Consider the following 18,715-nt stretch of genomic DNA (forward strand, 5'->3'; position numbering starts at 1 on the left):
TGAAAATTAAAATTCGAAAATTTTTTCTAAAGCCTCCAGGGGACTTCGTTTTCGCACGACAAAATTTTATGTGCCCTTATTGCATCCGGACCCACAATTATGGGTCATCCTCGGAAATGATGCTTTGGCGACAGGACTGATGGCTGGAGACTTTGAGGTTTTCTTTGATGAGGCTGGTGGTTGATCCTTGTCCAGGGTATCCTCCTGAGGCGAAGATGCGTTGTTCTTGGGATGACGAGGAGTTAAGGTGCGGAAAGTTCTAAATACCCATTCGATTCAGGGGCAGATAGCACAAGACTGATTGCTTTCGGGGCAAGATAGCGGTAATAAGGACTGGGGGTGTCGTTCCCTACTCCATCTCCCAGGCCCACATGCCGCTTCTTTCGCAACAGAAATGACGCGTTCAGCGTTTAAGAGACCATTCAACACGAAGCAAAGCATAATTACCTCAAACAGTGGCTAACATGATCAATATGGTGGGTCATGCACTATGGGGATTAAGCTATGTAATGAGTATGTATTTTTACAAAGTTTTAGGTAATATTACAGACATTTTCAAGAATTTTTTCCATTTAAAGTTCGGGTAAATTCCCGACAGGTTAGCTATTTTTACACAATATCCTAAGAAATTTTCTCCTTAGAATTTTGGGTAAAATTCACCACTTTTTGGTTAATATTCCAAACGAATGTTCGGGGAATTTTCGCTACTGAACTATGGAGAAAATTCCCCACGAATTTTTTTTCAGTGAACATTAATTACCCCGATGACTCCTTATTGAATACAACGTTAGATGCAACTGACAGGCAGTAACAAGTACCTGAACAAAATAATAATAATGAAGACGACGAGCAGGCGGTGGTCACTCACAATGGCGACAGTGTCAGAAAATCCCAGATAACAATCGTGCAACGCACGCCTTAAGCACACATGCGACTCTTTTGAGATTGTTTGCCAAACTATTGTAACAATTATTTTTAAATAATTTATTCAAATCCAGTGAAGGACACGATATTTTTAGTAAAAGACACACTATATTCAATAAACGGCACCAGTATTCGGCACTTCATCGGCACGCATGCGTCTTGCACTTCATCAGTACGTGTGCGCCTCGCACTTCATCGACACGCGTGCGCACATATTGTTATCTGGGGTAATTTGATCCCGTTAGGAGTATACGCCAGATGGCGCAGCAATTGCACTCCCTGCACCTCATTCAGCTAGTCTAAGTTCAAAACTTTCAAAATGACAAACATTAACCACGGTAAATGTTCGTTGTTGTTCTTTCCAATAAAAAAATACTTCGAAAAATAATTTCACAATCTTCTTTTTTCATAAAAACAAATTTTTATATAGAAGACAGTACAAAAACAACTAGAAATGTATAAATAATTATTCTGAAAATTATTGATGTATTTCTACTTCTTTTTATATTGCTTTCTGAAATTAATTTAGTTTTGTAAGTCTTTTATCTTAAAAGTATCTGGGTATTATCGCGATTATCTAAACGGTCATCTATTATCTTATCTTCGGGATATAAGTATAGGCTAGCCGGTTTTAACGTCGACTTTGTTACGACACATGTAAAGCATTGAGTGACCACCGCCTTTCGACGAGCAAAAGGATTGTCCTGATAAAATATCATGCCAATAGATGCGTACACGCATATGTGCATATGCCTATGTACCACCCTAGATATAATACAAAATAACGCAAAGCCACAAGTAAAAATCGGCCCTTTTTAGGGCTAACTGATGTACAAAATCGGAACGCGCAACCTCCCCGCGGTGCAAATGGGTCAATGAGTGAGGGAGAAAAAGAGAGAATGATCCCTGACGAAATTTGTCAGGGATCATTCTCTCTCTTTCTCTCTCACTCATTTTCTATTAATTTATACTGTTATAATATTCTTCGGTTTCAGTGGGCGAAGAGTGAATTGTATTTAACGCTTATTTGTCGCATAAAAAAGGTACGTTACTTATAGCGATTAGGGCAAAAAGGTGAATTGAAAAATACCTCAAAATAATGACAGACCAGCCCGGCATGTTAATTATACTTTCGATTGATTATTCTTTACCAAAGAAATGCTTTGTGGGTTTGTATATTTATTACTTGCAGTGCCGGCAGTTATGATTTGAACAATAATAACTTATTAATAATTTAACAATAATTACTTATTAATCATTTTAATATGTAACACATTATTTCTGAATGTAATAATTGATTTTCATTGTTTTTTTCACAAATCGATCATAGACGAAATATACATAAGGAAATGCAGATGGGATTTGGTGCATTTCAGATGGTGAATTTCAATCAACATTATTAAAAAATCGTTATCTCTAAACGTTATCCCAAGACTGGGGATTCATCAGCCTAAAATTAATTCTGAGCCATTTTGATGGAATAGGTATATCAAAAACATATCCCGAGGCAATATAACTTACCCGAATTTTATTTAATAAAGTTTTTGAGTACTTTTTTTATTTTATAAAATATTTTCTCTGGATATCATATCAAAATTTGGTTTGATCAACCACTGAAATAAATTAGAGACTCGCTGATGATAGGAGTATATCAGAAATAAATGCAAAACGAAAATTTTATGCCGTAATTTTTTTCTAATTTTTTAGAAATTTTTCTATTTTCGAAATTGCTATCTCTGGATCTGATTTTCAAATTAGAATTTGAGAAGTCCCTAAAATTAATTCAAAGTCATTTTGATGGGTATAGGTTAATCAAAAAGATATCTCGAAGCAATTTAACTTGCCCCAATTTTAAATAATAAAGTTTTTAGGGAGTGTTTTTAGTTTAGAAAATATTTTCTCTGGACGTCATCTCAAAATTTAATTTGATCAACTGATAATAAATATAGGAAAATATCCAAATGAAAAGATAACATCTGAAATAAAATTTACGGAATTGGTGGCTTAATTTCTAACAGCATAATTTAAACTTAACGAGACCTCAAACAAATACACTAAAATGACATTTCGAGTAGCTTGTAATTACACTCAAAGAATTTTATTTTTTGATAGGATACCAATAATGGACCAACGAGTCTCTAATTTATTTTAGTGGTTGATCAAACCAAATTTTGAGATGACGTCCAGAGAAAATATTTTCTAAAATAACAAAGTCCCTAAAGACTTTATTATTTAAAATTCGGGCAAGTTAAATTACTTCGACATAGCTCTTTTGATACACCTATACAATCAAAGTGACTTGGAAATAATTTTTTGAGCTGATCAAATGTTAATTTGGAAATCGGATTCAGAGACAGCAAATTTTGCTTCTACATTCATTTCTGATACACCCCTATCCTCAGGGATTCTCTAATTTTTTTGAGTGGTTGATCAAACCAAATTTTGAGATGATGTCCAGCGAAAATATTTTCTAAAAAAAACTCCCTGAAAACTTTTTAAATTTAAATTCGGGCAAGTTATGTTACCTCGAGATATCTTTTTAATACACCTATACCATCAAAATGATTCAGAGTTAATTTTAGGCTGATTAATCCCCAGTCTTGGGATAAGGTCCAGAGAGAACGATTTTTCAATAATGTTGATTGAAATGCACCAACTGAACTGCACCAATTCCATCGGCATTTGGTGATGTGTATTTCTTCTAGGATTGATATGTAAAAAAACACTGGAAATCAATTATTATTATTATTTTATTACTAAACTTTTACTCGGGTAAACCCGGTTATACATCATAGCCACGGACTAAGTCAAGTGACTGATGAGATTAGCATGTTTTAAATTAATTTAAATAATTTAATACGACGCTTGAAACCTCGTGCGATGATGTTGCAGGTATACAATTACGAGCGGCCCCGAGCGTTAGAGGTGACAACAGTCACCTTTGGATGATTTCTTAGAGCTACCATCTGCCACTCCAAAGGTTTTTAGTCGCTCCTTTCCCGGTGGTCAAGAAAGTTTCTTACAATGCGACAGGTGTTTGATAAAACCGCCTTCTGAGCTGCTGCCAATACCCTACTGACTCCTAAATGTTCAAGATGTTCAGTGCATCTTGCGTGTACATTGCCTGTAGCCGAAATCACAATGGGATGAATAGATGCATGATTCACATTCCTCCACATGGTCTTTACTTCATGCCTTAACTCCATATACTTGTAGATCTTGGTTGTATAGGTTGACTACAAATTTCGGTTAAGCGGACAAGAGATGTCGATGATGTAGACTCTTCCACCTTTTTTGTCTTGCATCACGATGCCAGGTCTATTGGTCCGGATGTAATGATCCGTCTGGATAGTAACATCCCAATATAAGATGTAATCTTCGCTTTCTAAAACGGGCATTGGAATGTATCTACAGAAGGGCATCCATTCTTTTAAGAGACCTAGGTATAGGACAAGTTGTTGATGTACAATGCCCGCTAAATCATTATGTTTTTGCGTATATTCTCTCTGAGCCATTACGCGACAGCCATCAATAATGTGCTCGATAGATTTGTTGGTATCCCCACATAATCGGCACTGGTCAACTACGTCTTGATGTAACACGTGTTTACCATCATTCCTGGTGCTGACAACCTTGTCCTGTATCGCAATGCAGAATCCTTCCGTCTCTGGTACATAACACCCTTTCTTAGCCAAATATTAGATGCCTCACTATCCACTTCATTTTGACCTAACATGTTGAGGTGCTCGCCATTGATGGCTTTCTGCCTCCATTGTGTTTCTAATTCCTCCATGGTTTCTGCCCTGCTATTCAAGGCCCCATCTGAGGACAAATTTAAGGGCGTGTAGTCAAGATTCGCTTGACAGATGGCACTGTAAAGCGCAACATTTCGTTTGCTGTTAAAATAGTCTCCCAACTGTATAACTTGTGACTCACACAATTTTTTCACATCTACAACGCCCCTACTCCCTAAATTTCGTGGTAGAACTACCCTTTCAATCGCTGAGTTTCTGTGGTGCATTCGGTGCTTCGTCATTTCTACGCGAACAAATCTGTTTAACTTTTCAAGGTCAATGTTAGAGCATTTTATGAGCCCGAAGCAGTACGTGAGGACAGGGATAGCATATGTTTTGATTGCCCTGATTTTGTTTGCTGAGTTGAGAAAACTCTTCATAATTAATCTGAGTCTCGTAGTGAAGGCAGTCGTTAAGCTTGTCTTAACTATCGTATGTTGAATACGCTTAGATTCAAGAATACCCAGGTGTTTATATGATTCGCCTGCAATCATTGCCTCGATGTCATTTTCGAACTCGTTCTCTAACTCCGCGGTCCCTAATTCCCCTTTGATTAAATGCACTGTTCTACATTTATCTAGTCCGAACTCCATGTGGATATCACTGGAAAACTGCTTTGTGACATCTATCACTTGCTGCAGTTTCTGGGCTGAACTAGCGTATAGCTTCAGGTCATCCATGTAAAGAAGATGGGTCACTTGATCATTATCCTGATTATCATGAATTCTGAACCCATAAGACATCCTGTTTAGTGTTTTGCTCAATGGATTCAACACTAAACAAAACCATAGTGTGCTGAAGGAGTCTCCTTGAAATATAACCGCCATAAAGCGTAGTGATCTAGTTATTATTGGTTGTCCATGATCAAAATACTTGATTTTTGTAAAGTTATAAGACTTGAAGCAAGTAGTCATGCGGCACGGAAGGAAACGCTTTCTTGTAGTCAATGTATGCCATGTATAAGTTCCTTTGATGCTTACGAGCTTGAGTCATGACAACAGCGTCTATAGTGACTAGATCTTTACAGCCTCGCGAGTTTTTACAACATGCTTTTTGTTCTTCTGTAAGAATTTCATTCTCGTCGAAATGAGAATGTACCTTATCTGCAATGATAGCTGTAAGACATTTATAAATGGTTGACAAACAGGCTATTGGTTGAAAGTCATATGGACTTTGAGCGTCTGGTTTTTTTTGGTAACATATACGTAGTACCCTGGAGCACAAAGCATGGCATCTGATATGGGTGTTCAATGATCTTCTAAAAAACACCTTGTCAACGCAAGATGCATACTCGTCAGGTACTTGTACCAGAAGTTGTGCACCATGTCCGGACCTGGAGCTTTCCAATTACTTGCCCTTTTCAAGACCGCTGAAAAATCTAAAGCTGTGATGTTTGTCAGTTGCATTTCAGGGCTATTGCTTGTCCTTGCTTCTTCCAGTTTGAACCACGCAGTGTCCAAATTGTATCTGTTCATTTTTCACCAAACACCTGACCAGTAGTTAGTCATATCTTCCAATTGAGGGACTTCGGTGCCTTGCAGGTTATTTAGCTTTACTCTCAAATCACGATAGAACATTCTTTCATCTCTTTGAAAAATTTGATTTTGTTGCCTTCGTGCACTACTTTCCTTGTACCAACTCAGTCTGGCAGTAAGAACATCAAGTCTCTATCGTTGAGAGTCTAAAATTTCATCCAATATTGCTGGTGTTAATGTCTCGATGTATCGAGTTTGGCTGGTTTTAGTAACATGGTTTATCAGCTTTCTGATTCTATTTGCTTTTTTATATTGAGTTAATTGACCCCATTTGCATGATAGTTTTATAGTTATTGTTACATTATTAATAAGTAATTATGGTTTAAATTATTACTGCCGACACTGTCAGTAATAAACATATAAAACCACAAAGCATTTCTTTGGTACAGAATAATCAATCGTCTTCTCAAATTCCTTCTCCACCACGTGTTGAAGAATATAGATATTATCTATAGTGCTTCTACCTCCATTGAATATACCTTGTTAGCTCTATTCAATAATGTTATTCCCCTGTAGTTTTCTGTTTTCCCCTTTTCTCCTTCCTTAAGAATTGACGTTATCAATCCCTCCCTCCACTCTTCCGTAAATCCTTCACCTTTTCATACTCTCTTTACTACTTCTTTTAACATTCTTCTGGCTGCTCCGCTACTGTACATCCAGACATCATTACCTATCCCGGCACTTCTAGTCCAACTGTCAGTCCTTTTTGTACCCGTAACTTTAAACATTTCTTTAAAATACATCCCCTATTCATCCATGCTAATCTTATCGCCTATTCCTTCGTTTCCCTCCTCATTTTATTAATAAATTCCATGCCTCCTCTTCTGTTTTAATTTGACTTTTTTCCTCCTCTAAGTCCTTTTTCTTATTTTCCTCTTTCTGTTTATATAACTATCTATACTCCTTCTTAAACGTGATGTAATTTTCCTTTTTCCACTCCAAAGTTTATACTCTTTTTTTCTTTTTCTTACATTCTTTGTCCCACCAAATCTTCGTACAATTTTGATCTTTTTCCGATCTATTCCTAAATTTGTTTGTAACTGTAGTCTTCTTGACCTTTTCTTTTAACTCCTCCCATACTTCACTCAACACTATCTTCTCAAATTTTAACTTTTCTGTTTTTTTTATATATAATCCATCTATACTTCTTCAGTTCACACTACTTTCTCGACGAATTCTCTCCTATTCTTTCTTAATTCCTTCCTTTATTTAGTTTTCAGATAAATCCCTAATTTCCCCCCTGATTATCTATTAGCCTTCCTCCCTCTTTTAGCACTAAAATCCCCCCTATTATTAGTATTTCTTCTTCCCCTTCGTTATCAAACTTTTCTATGTTTTTCCTAACCTCTTTCATTCCTTTCCCATTGTATATGGTCACAATTCTATGCCATTTTCTTTTTATTGTAACCTGCCTTTCCTGTAGGCTACTCGTGAGACCTTCCAAAACTTCCCTTTTTTCTAGATTGGTCCTGACTCTCATCATAATTCTTTCACTTGCTCTATCTTTCTGCTTTTCCCTGGTGGCCTCTTGTAATTCCCATCTACAGCTACTGGGCAATTTACTTTTTATAATTTTCCAGTCATTTTCCTCTATACAAGTTTCGGTTAATTCAACCACATCGAACTTTCCTACGAAATTCCAAAAATATCTAGCCTTATTTTTAATTTTCGCAGCATTCCAAAAAGTCAACTTAACCTCTTTCTCTATGACTTGTATATTTTCCTTGTTCCTGTTACTTATCCTACTATTTTTTTATCTTTTTCCTTTCCTCTTCTATTCCTCACCTTATTTTCTTCTCTAAAAAATCTCCCTCATTCTTCTTTAACCTTTCTCTGTCCTCATTCCAAATTTACCATCCATATATGCATATATGCACTTGTGGAAATGTAATATTGCATGCATGCAGGTATTATTATGTTTGTACAAGCCACATCATTCCGAAATATATGATTAGCATTGCAGCCATATTCTACTGCAAAATGCATACAAACCTTATTTTCGAACGGCTATATCTCGAAAACTTGAATTTTCTGGTCTTAATGCTCCTCGAGACTTTGAATCTACACATCGAGAACTACCAGGAAGCAATGTTTCAGACAATCTAGCCGAGAGCCTTTTTCCATACAAATTCTGCGGGGTCCTTTCTGAGTCTCGTCGTTAAAAAATTGCAATGTTTATAAAAAATTACATTTTATGTCATTGTAAAAAGTTGCAAAGTTGTCTGCAACGGGAAAAAACGAAATATTACGCGAAAAAAAATTGTAATCGACTGGAAAGAAACTTATGGATTTTCACCGCGAAAGAAGCTCAGTCAGGATAATGTACGTGGTTTAGGATTCAGAACCAAGGTAGATTTGATAGAGGAAAATCAAAGCGGCACAAGGGGGAAATTTAAATGGAAATGCAAAGAAAGTGAATGGGGTAGAAAGGGAGATATAAAGAATGGAGAAGTGGGAAAGAAAAAATATCTTGACAATTGTAGGCCTACAAACTACAGTTGCGAATCAAATGGCAGCGGTTTTGGAAGTACGCGAGAAAGATTTAGGTGTAAGTGGAAAGATAAACAAAGCCAGAAGACAGGGTACAACCAAAAAAGGAGTAATAGTAGTAGAAAAAAATCATGGGAAGCTGTGCAGGATGTGATGAAAAATAAATATAAATTAGGTAAGAAAAAAGTGTATGTTGTTCATGATCATAAATTCAAAAAAGGGAGATTCAGCGTAAAATAGGCGAAGTTGCACAAGACGGCAGGATAGTTAGAGTAGGATACCAAAAAATCTGTACAGAAGGGGGATGGTAAATTTGGAGTGAGGACAGAGAAAGGTTATACAAGAATGTGAGAGAGGTAGAGGGACCTTAAGACATTGGCTTGAAGATTGTGACAAGATAGAAAAAAGAAGCAGGACAATGGGAAATAGCGTGCATGAGAAGGAACAGTGGAGTTGTTGGAATGGTTGAGGCAGTCGGAAAGGAAGAAGGAAAGGAGAGAGGAGCAAAATTGAGGAAAGTGTTCGAATAATTATCTTTAGAAAATCAGAAAATGTAAAATTTTCTAAATGAGAATAAGACAAGAGTTGGCAAGCGTAAAGATAAAAAGAATAAGAGGCAATGGCTAGAGTTAAAGCGAGAGAGGAAAGAGAGCAAAACGGTAGCGATGAAAAAGAACAAAAAAGCATACATGCGATAGAGTAAGACGTATTTGCGATATAATTAAGCCGTATTAGCGATAGAATTAAGGCGTATTGGCGATAGAATAAGGCGTATTTTACGATAGAATAAAGATTAATTGCGATGGAATAAGGCGTAGTTACCATAATATAAGGCGAATTTGCGATCACGTAAGGCGGAGCGATTAAATTATAAGTTAAGTCTGCAAATATTGTACATATGCAACCACGAAATAGCAGATTCGTCTGTGTATTTTTTGGCCCTAGTAGCTAAAATAAATTGTTTGGTATAGTTAAAAATTTTTAAATAAAAAAGATTAATGTTAAACGAAAAATAAAATTGTCAGTTTAAACAATTAATTTTTAACAACAATAAAAGACATTTTCAAAAAGTTGAACTGAAACAAAAAGCCCAGTGTTAAAATTAATTGTTTCTTTTTAACTAACATTATTAACGGTCAACAAAAAAAGATTAGTCATCTATGCAAAAATAGGAATATTCAACCAAATTTAGGAATTTGTTATCAAATAGTGCAATTTTCAAAAAATGAGATTAATTTTATACCCATGAAGACGAATTTGCACCCAAAAAAAAAACATGAACTTTTTAGCAAATAATAAAATTTTTTACTTTTTACAAAGTGTAAATATGAACCAATTAGTGGAATTTTTAACCAAAGTGAGTATTTAATGAAATTAAAAACATTTAAATTTAACCAAAAAAGACAAATTTTTTACAAAATAGTTGAATCTTTAACCGAAACAGAATAATTTTTTAACCAGCATTTTGAACCCAAAAGGATGAATTTTCAACCAAGAAGATAAATTTTGAATCATAGTAGAAATTTTCAAACTAAATAGGATAAATTTTTAACTAAAAATTAAATGGTTATATCTTCAGTTTAAGAAATTAATTTTTAATAAAAACAAAATTCAACCAGTCGAATTCAACAAAAAATAGCCGAATTTTAAAACAAATCCTTTCTTATATTAACCAAAGTGATTAATTGTCAACAAGAAAAAAACACACAAATTTGAATCTCTCATGGAAATAACCGAAACTGAAAAGTGAGGTTGGGTTTCTGACAGGTTACCACATGTTTCATATAGTTATATTTCGAAACCATTCATTATTGTGAAAGATTATTTCCAATAAGCTTTTTAAAAACGAAAAAAATCCCCCACTTCACAGTAGTAAAAATTTAGAAATGTGTTGCTGAACCAGACAAATTGTACCACCCGTCAAGCTTCGAAATTTCATATATTTCCTTTGAACTAATTATAATTATTTTTATCTACATTATCACATTAGATAATATAATTAAAATGGGTTATACATACTAGACCCACCATCTGCAAATAGTCCCGTTTTATAGTAAGCCAATACAGAGCACGCTATGAAGTAAGGCAATTCTACTATTTACACTATTATTGTTGTATAACGTATTACATACGTTGAATTCGTATGCCAGTCATTAGACCATTATTTTTTCTTGTAAATTTTGTGAAAAAGCAAATGGCAGATGCTAATTCATTTTTTTTAATTATATAAATTTTTGCAACCTTCAAAATGTTTTTTTTTTATAAGGTTATACACGTCCGAAACGTATACCAAGGGTTATTTTAACATTTGACCATATAAACTTTGTACAAAATTGAAAATTAAGTACGAACTTATAATTCCATATTATTAGAAAGAATAATGCTATTTCAAAAAATTAGAACTAACATATTGACACGCCGTAATCGTATGCTAAATACTTTTTCATTATTTGCATAACAAAAATAATAATTCTGTTAAATGGCATACACGAACTACTTGTTCTTAAAAGTCTTCCGCCGATTAAATTTTCTGAAAGTTTTACGAACACAATTTTGCATACGCGAAGTAATCGTTCCGAAACATACATTTTCTCTTACAAATTGCTAATTTAATTATACTGTCAGTGCAAGCGAGCAGCCTTATTTATTTGGTCATAAATCGTCAAACATCTCTAATATTTAGTACTTAAATTGGTAAACGTGATCTAATCGTACCTGTTTTTTTCTCACTATCTTCTGATCTATGGTGGCTGATTATTACTACAGTTAGAACAACACACATACAGTACATGCCAGTTTTTCTGCATTTTTCTCTATTTCGTGACGTATTTCGCAAAATTTAAGGTCTCCATCATCAAGTAGTAGACCTTCGAAAACATGATGAGCGTCGGGAATTCTTCGACGATGTCAGAATTGTAATTAAGAAAATAAATTTGCAAACAATTCTCACCGTTCAATTGCTATCGTATTTTAATCGTTGATTTATCACTCTCGCAAAATTATTATTTTTCGTGAAAATAATGATTTCTTCAACAAAAGGTTTGATTTCTCAAAATGTTATTGATCCTCGGATCTTGCAAAACCCCGGATATTTGACAAGTTTTCTTTCTTTCGTTTACAAATCCTTCAGAAAAAAATATATATTTATTTAGTGCCGCACTTATAAAAAAAATCAAAGTCGGATATAAACAACTCCCTTAACTCCAAAATAATAAACCTTCTTTTTGAATACTACCTATTTAAATTCAATATAAGTTACATTATCAATTACCCTTAAATATCGCAGAAATCTTAGTCTCGGTTTATTTTCGTTCCATTTTACATTACAATGCCGCGTGACCAGGCAAAAATATTAAACATTTTCTTTATTATTATCTTCTTCAACTCCATACAAATTATATCAGTGAACCTCAATCTCAGATATACAAAAAATAGGGTTACTATTATTTAGTCATTTTTCATCAAAACTTTATTACTCTACTTTACTAAATTGTGTTTTGTTATACAAACTGTTTTGAGACATTTGTAGAAAAAATGTGTTAATAAAAAAAAAGTGGAAAGTGCCTGGACGTAAAATTGTAAATCTGTTAACAATCGCCCTTATAAGTGAAAAATTGATAAATTTTATTTTTCACGAAAATTGCGTTTTCTTCACTATAAATAGTATTAGATGTCTTTGTAACGCAAAAAAACACTAAAGAGGTCGGCAAGCGCCCTCAAGGGTTTCGTAGGCTACAGGAAAAAATAGAGAATTCCAAAAAAGGATAAGAGTAGATTTGGAGGTTAGGAAGAAAAAGAGGGGAAAGGAAAAATAGGGGACTGCGATGTAAAAAAAATGGTTGGTGATATTTAAAATTAGATTGTAATTACATGCGCAGTGTATATTCAAATTACAATTTATAACCTGGTAAATTAACCAATATGGCACAGAAATTTATGACTTAGTCCAATTTCACCCATGAAATAGTATGAAATAACAGCTCGATGTAAAATCGCTTTAAGCGAGTAAATTTAATCTTCAATAACCACACTAATGCGAATTTGCACCTCGTGAAATGTCTTAGTTCTGTAACTTTCTAACTGCGTAGACCAAAGGTCTCTCCCCACTACGACAAATATGCAAGTAGCGTAGGCTTTGCTATGGCAAAGCTGATGTCATTCTCTTTAAAACCAGTCAGACAGAAAAGTCTAAACTTGGAAGGAATGAAAATTTGTACTAGGGTGGTAGCGGCGTGTGCGAAGTCGGTGCCTGTGAAATTTAAAGTTTTTTTATTTTCATCAATAAACTAAGTGAAAATATATTGAATGTAAGTATTTTAATATTTTTTATAATTTTTAATATAAAATTATTAAATACTTAATGATTTTCTCATATTTTTGCAAAAAATTTCAAGTACTATTTTTGCGTGTATAAAACATATGTACAATACAATAATATGATAAACGAAGAATCGATTAATTCGAGTGTTCTGTACACTCTATTGGCAGAAAATCCTTTATTAGGCCAAGTTAAGTTTTTAAAAGATCTAGCCGTAGTTTTAATTCGACCACTTCTACAGCGACGCTTGGATCAGAAAACGTTGCATCTGACTACTAAACGACTCACTGCTAAGATTTTGGGACTATGTGAACCGATAGTTAGAGTTTACACCGTCATTCGCAAGTTAAGTAGTGTCAAATGTGCGCTAAATGGGCAAACGCGCATGAGGTGCAACGATTCCTTGCGTCGTATCTGCGATGAAAACAGATGTGGATTGTGCATTGAATGTATCGTAAATGTGCACTAATTTAAATTTAATAATGTATTTTAAGCATAGTACAGTGAAAGTTCAATTTTATTATAAAATAAAATCATTCTATCCTGAAAAAAATGATGAACTTATTTGTTGCATCTTAAAATATACCCTATTTTCAACCTCTTATAAAAAATTTTTAATTTCCTGTTATTCTATAGAAATCTTTTTCGTATAGAAGTTTACCCTTTAAAATTTAATTTAAAAAAATTTATTAATTTCGGTCAAACAGAAACAAAATGGCAGTTTTTTGAAAAAAGTAATGATTTTTTAAAAATCTTGTTTTGTATAGTATTTTTACATCTTATTGGCATTCTGACTTATTACGAGCAGGACGTAAATTAACAATTTATCGAGAAGATAATAGAATTACGTCCCAGAGTTTCTATCTTGCTCTAATAGCAATAGGTTCTTTGTGAACTGAAAAATATGTCTTTTTCATTCAGAACGATATCTTGGAAAAGTAATATGCGTTTCATTTACCCTGCTAGAATGTTTAGGAATTTAGAAGCTTACGACCATAACTTGAAAAATTAAATAAAGCCCCTGCCAATGTACTTCCTACGTTTTTTTACAGAAACGTGTAAGCTTACATCATCGCTCGCAGATCGAATACGTTCTATCGTGACACGAACTAAACCTATACGGATTTTTTTGAAAGTTTGTGATTTATTTATATCATGTATATCACATCGACGAGTTCTACGAAGAATAGGCTATCTTTTCGTTACCGTTAAGAAGTATTCTAATTTCGTTTTCTATGAAATTTAGTAAGCACGTAGAAGTGTTAAAATCAATAAAAATCTTTCAAAATTTCTTGGTTTGAAAATTATTGGAGCCTAAATTACATTACAAACTGCAATACAAAATGCTGGAATTTTGAATTCGTAGGAAATGTTTCGAAACGTAATTTAATCTGTTTATATCATCTGATGTTAAAAATAACAAATGTTTTATTTTAACTATAACTTTTTTTTTATTTTTAATCACTGTATAAACTTTAATACAATATTTCTTATTTTTTGAAAAAAATTGCTTCCCCTTTATATGAGAATAATTAGTGCTGTGAAGCCTGAGTACGTTTGAATAAGAAGTTTGACGATACTTACTCTCTAAGCTGCTTCTCCAACTCTCCATCTTTGTCATTTTTGAAAACTGGCCTGTGTAAAAAAAATTAAATTGACTTTATTAAATACAGGAAAATGTTATAGAAATTTATCATAACTTTTGGAGCGGGTGTTAACTTGGTAGTTTACCGTTTGTATTTAAAGTGTAGAAAATATTTACTGCAGTCTTTACCTTTCAATTAAATCCTTCTACATATTACAATTTGAAAAAATGATTTTTCTATTATAGATATTTTTACAGCCTTTTTAAATTTATGATTCTATAATAATAATGACTTTTTTGTGCTCATCAATTTCTGAAAATAGAAATTAAGAAAACACAGTTTCAAATATTTTTCATTTCGAAATTTTTACTGTTTTTATATTTTTAAATTCTTCAAGTTACACTTGAATGTGAGAACACATACAGATGTACTACGCACACGTCGAATTCAAGGCAGAGCGCATTCGCGCTCAACAGAGCGGTGGTAGAGGGAAAAAGAATTCCGCTCACTCGTTTGGAGTCCGGACGCTCGTATCTTTTGAGTTCTATTATGTGCCTTAGTAATCAGGATCATTTTTACTTGAAAAAATAATGACAGACTGTCAATTTATTCTGATAAAAATGAAATTTATGATAAGAAATATGAAAGAATATTTCATTATTTAATCCTATTAAGAGTTTATCAAAATAAACGCTAAATTATATAAATGTATGCAAAATATAAATTTTTATTAGGTAATTTTTAAAAATTAAATATAAACATTTCCTCCAATACCTTCTAAAGCCCGTTTCATGTTGTGCATACATTTATCCATTTGCATGCATTTAACCTTCAATAATGTTTTCAGCAGAATATTGGTGACGATAATCCATTACCCCTTTTAGCATTATCTCAAGTATCTATATTATTTGAACCTACTAATTCTTGTTTTGTTGTCAACATATTTTCAACGAGATATACATGTTTCTCTGTTACATTGATATCTTTTCGCGTTTTTCATTCAAATAATGATCACTTGTTATTTTCTATAGTCACCATCTCGTCTTCAGTTTCATCTTTTTGCTCGGATTTTTCAACTATGATATTAGCCATGCTCGCACTACTATTGCCCACATCTATCCAATTACTGTCACGCCATTTTTCTGAAAATTTATTTTTACGTGGCACTGAGTTTTGCACATTGGTATTAAATTCATCAGTATGCTTTAAGAATTTAGTAGATAGATAAACGTTTATGTTTCGGCCTGCTGGCCTTAAAAAATTGACTTGCTTACACTTTCATTTTTTACAGATTTTTTTTACAGCTATCTCTTACAAATTACCATGCTCGCTTCTATATCCCAAACTTCCTCGCTGGGCCTCACCTCGTACGCATGTCGCTATTTCCTCGCTATGCCTCACATTGCCAGCCTCTGTCTTCGCGGCTAGCGTCTACACTTATCTACTATTTACAATATTTACAGTTTTCTTACATCTACTTCCTCTCTTATTTACAATCCTTATCCCACTCCTTTCCACCTCAACTTTTGTATCCCCCTTTCCGCACGATTGACACATTCTCTTCTCTCTAGAAACCCAGAACTTATTATACTTCTCCATGCAAGCATATTTCATTCTCGCTATAAGTTCCTGACCTCCTTGCTTTTCTTTCTCAAACAAATATTGCGCTCTCTGCCTTGGAATAATTCACACATAGTTTCCATTAAACCTTGACTCTCTTATTCTCTCCTCTCCTTCTGCCTTCTCTTCCTCCATGTTATTCTTTTGAACCAATTCATATACCTTCCTTCCTTCCTCGTGCATCCTTCTCTCCTTATCCAACTGTAATCCATTCGTTCTAAAATACCTTTCCCTTTCCGCCTCCATCTTTGCGAACAACCTTTTCCCCAGTCCCCACACCTGTCTGATCATCACATTTTTCCTTGTCACCCTCTCCTTTATATGACCATCCACTCCCCCATACCCACGAAACAGGAAGCCCAGGTACACAAATTCTTTCACCTCCTGCACCGCTTTTCCCTTCCACTTCCCTCCCTTATCTCTCCCACTTCCTTTTCTGAACACCATAACCTTCGACTTGTCCGCATTTAACTTTAACCTATTTTTTTACAAGTATCTTCTCAACCATTTCATTATCTACTTCAAAGTCTCTTCGCTCATTGCTAGCAGCACTATGTCATCTGCATATGCGAGTGACCATATCCTGATTCCTCCTACCCTAAATCTTCTTACTACTCCGGCTGCTAGCTTACTTTCCATATCCGTGATAAAAATTGCAAAAAGCGTTAGGCTAAGCGGACCCCCTTGCCTCAACCCCCTATGCATCCAGAATCAGAGTTCCCTCCCCTCCACTTTGGCACCCTTTTTGGTTAGTTCTCCATCCACCACGTGATGCAAACGTAAATACCATCAATAGTACTCCTTCCCTTCCTAAAGCCAGCCTGTGTCTCCGGCCTGTTGTCCAGCTCTGTTGCCTTAGATTTTTGCAACTTCCTTATCTGCTTCTGTATCTCCTCGTCATTCAGCTCCTCCCCATCTACCTTCCTCGTTCTTCTAATCCCCTTATCTCTCTTCCGTGTATCTGACCCCTGAAATAAATCCTTAAATAATTTCCTCCAATCGTCGATCTCTATCTTCTCACTTATCTCCACCCCACGTTTCCTAAACCTATTAATTATCTTTCACACGTCTCCTTCCGTTTTGACACTTCTCAACTGCTCTTCCAGCTCTTTTACTTTTCCTGCCCTTTCTTCTTACACATCACCCTAAACTCCTTCCTCATTTTTCCGTGCTCTTCCCTTTTCGCGGTTCCTTCCACTTCCTGTACTTCTTTTTCACCTTTCTCTTTATCATTTTACATTCCCTATCCCACCACGGCTTCATCATTCCTTTCTTCTGCTTCCTAAATACCTTCTTTTGCACACAACCTTTCACTTTTCTTTTAGATCCTCCCATATCTCGTCCATAGACTCTCCCTCAAAGCTTACATTGCCCAACTGCTCCTGATACTTTTCTATCGCCTCTCTCGTTCATGACACCCTCTCCCCTAACGACCCATTTTTCTCACCCTAGCTTTCACCAGCCTCCCCCTTTATCCACAAAGTTAATGGCTGATTGTCTGATTCCACCCTTTCTTCCACTGCGAATTTCTCTATCTCCTCTCACCCTTGCATATTAATAATCACATAGTCTATCAGCGAAACACCCATCTTACATGCGTATATTCTCCCTCTTCGTCCCCTTTTGCCATACCATTCACCACCGCCCAGCCTCTGTCCTCTGTCCAGTCTCTTAGAATCTCCTCCTCTTTATTATCTTATCCTTAGATTTTCTTTCGAAGTTCTCCCCTTCCCGGTACAGGCCCTCTTCCTCCTCAATTCTCGCATTGAAGCCCCCCCCCCCCAGTACTACCATACCCTCATCTCTCTCTCTCTTAGTAAGTTTTCCACCCTTTCTTTGATTCTTTCCATCCCATCCTTATTGCACACAGTCACAAACTTATACATTGCCCCTCCTATCTTAAGAGCCCTCATTTGCACACTCTCTCCCTCTACCTCCCCATGAACTTCTTCCTCTAATCCACCCCTAACACCTGTTATAATTCCCCCACTAGCCCTTCCTTTCCTCTTCAGTTTAGGGGACTCCTGTAGCCTCCATCTAGGAAAAAAGCCGGGGGAATCTAACACTGATAAATGGATACTAATTTCTAAACGAAATGCAAATTAATCAAATTTAACTAAATTAAATTTTTTTGAATTACCAAAAAAAAGTGTGCAGAGACGCCTGTTAACATGTTCTCTATAATTTCCCAATTTTTAAAGACAAAATATTTATTATGCTAGAAAAAAAGCCGGCGGAACCAAAATCTGGTAAAATCAATACTTTTCTAAGTATCACATGCCCTTAAGGCTACTGTCGCTTACCACCCTAAAATTTCAGTTTCTTTGCCCTATTTCACCCCTCACATTCCTTTCAGACAGTCTTTTCTCACCCCTAACATCCCCCAGCACTAAGAGAACCCCCCTTGTCCGCCATGAAGGTCCAAACTCATGACCACAAAATTACTCC

General features: G+C 35.0%; 1 protein-coding gene across 5 annotated transcripts in view; it reads right to left on the minus strand.

Moving 5' to 3' along the window:
• The window catches only part of LOC117179305 (ribonuclease P protein subunit p38-like), a 269,250-nt gene that overhangs the window by 105,278 nt on the left and 145,257 nt on the right, over window positions 1–18,715 (minus strand). For 4 of the 5 annotated variants that reach the window (XM_033370961.1, XM_033370959.1, XM_033370957.1 and 1 more), the window contains exon 2: window positions 14,646–14,696. The exons of the other annotated variant lie outside the window; for it this stretch is intronic. In XM_033370961.1, coding sequence (XP_033226852.1) covers window positions 14,646–14,696 — 51 coding nt within the window. The remainder of the gene's footprint in view (window positions 1–14,645; window positions 14,697–18,715) is intronic. 5 annotated transcript variants of the gene reach the window in all.

Source organism: Belonocnema kinseyi, chromosome 9, assembly GCF_010883055.1.
Source record: "Belonocnema kinseyi isolate 2016_QV_RU_SX_M_011 chromosome 9, B_treatae_v1, whole genome shotgun sequence".
NCBI classification, from domain to species: domain Eukaryota; kingdom Metazoa; phylum Arthropoda; class Insecta; order Hymenoptera; family Cynipidae; genus Belonocnema; species Belonocnema kinseyi.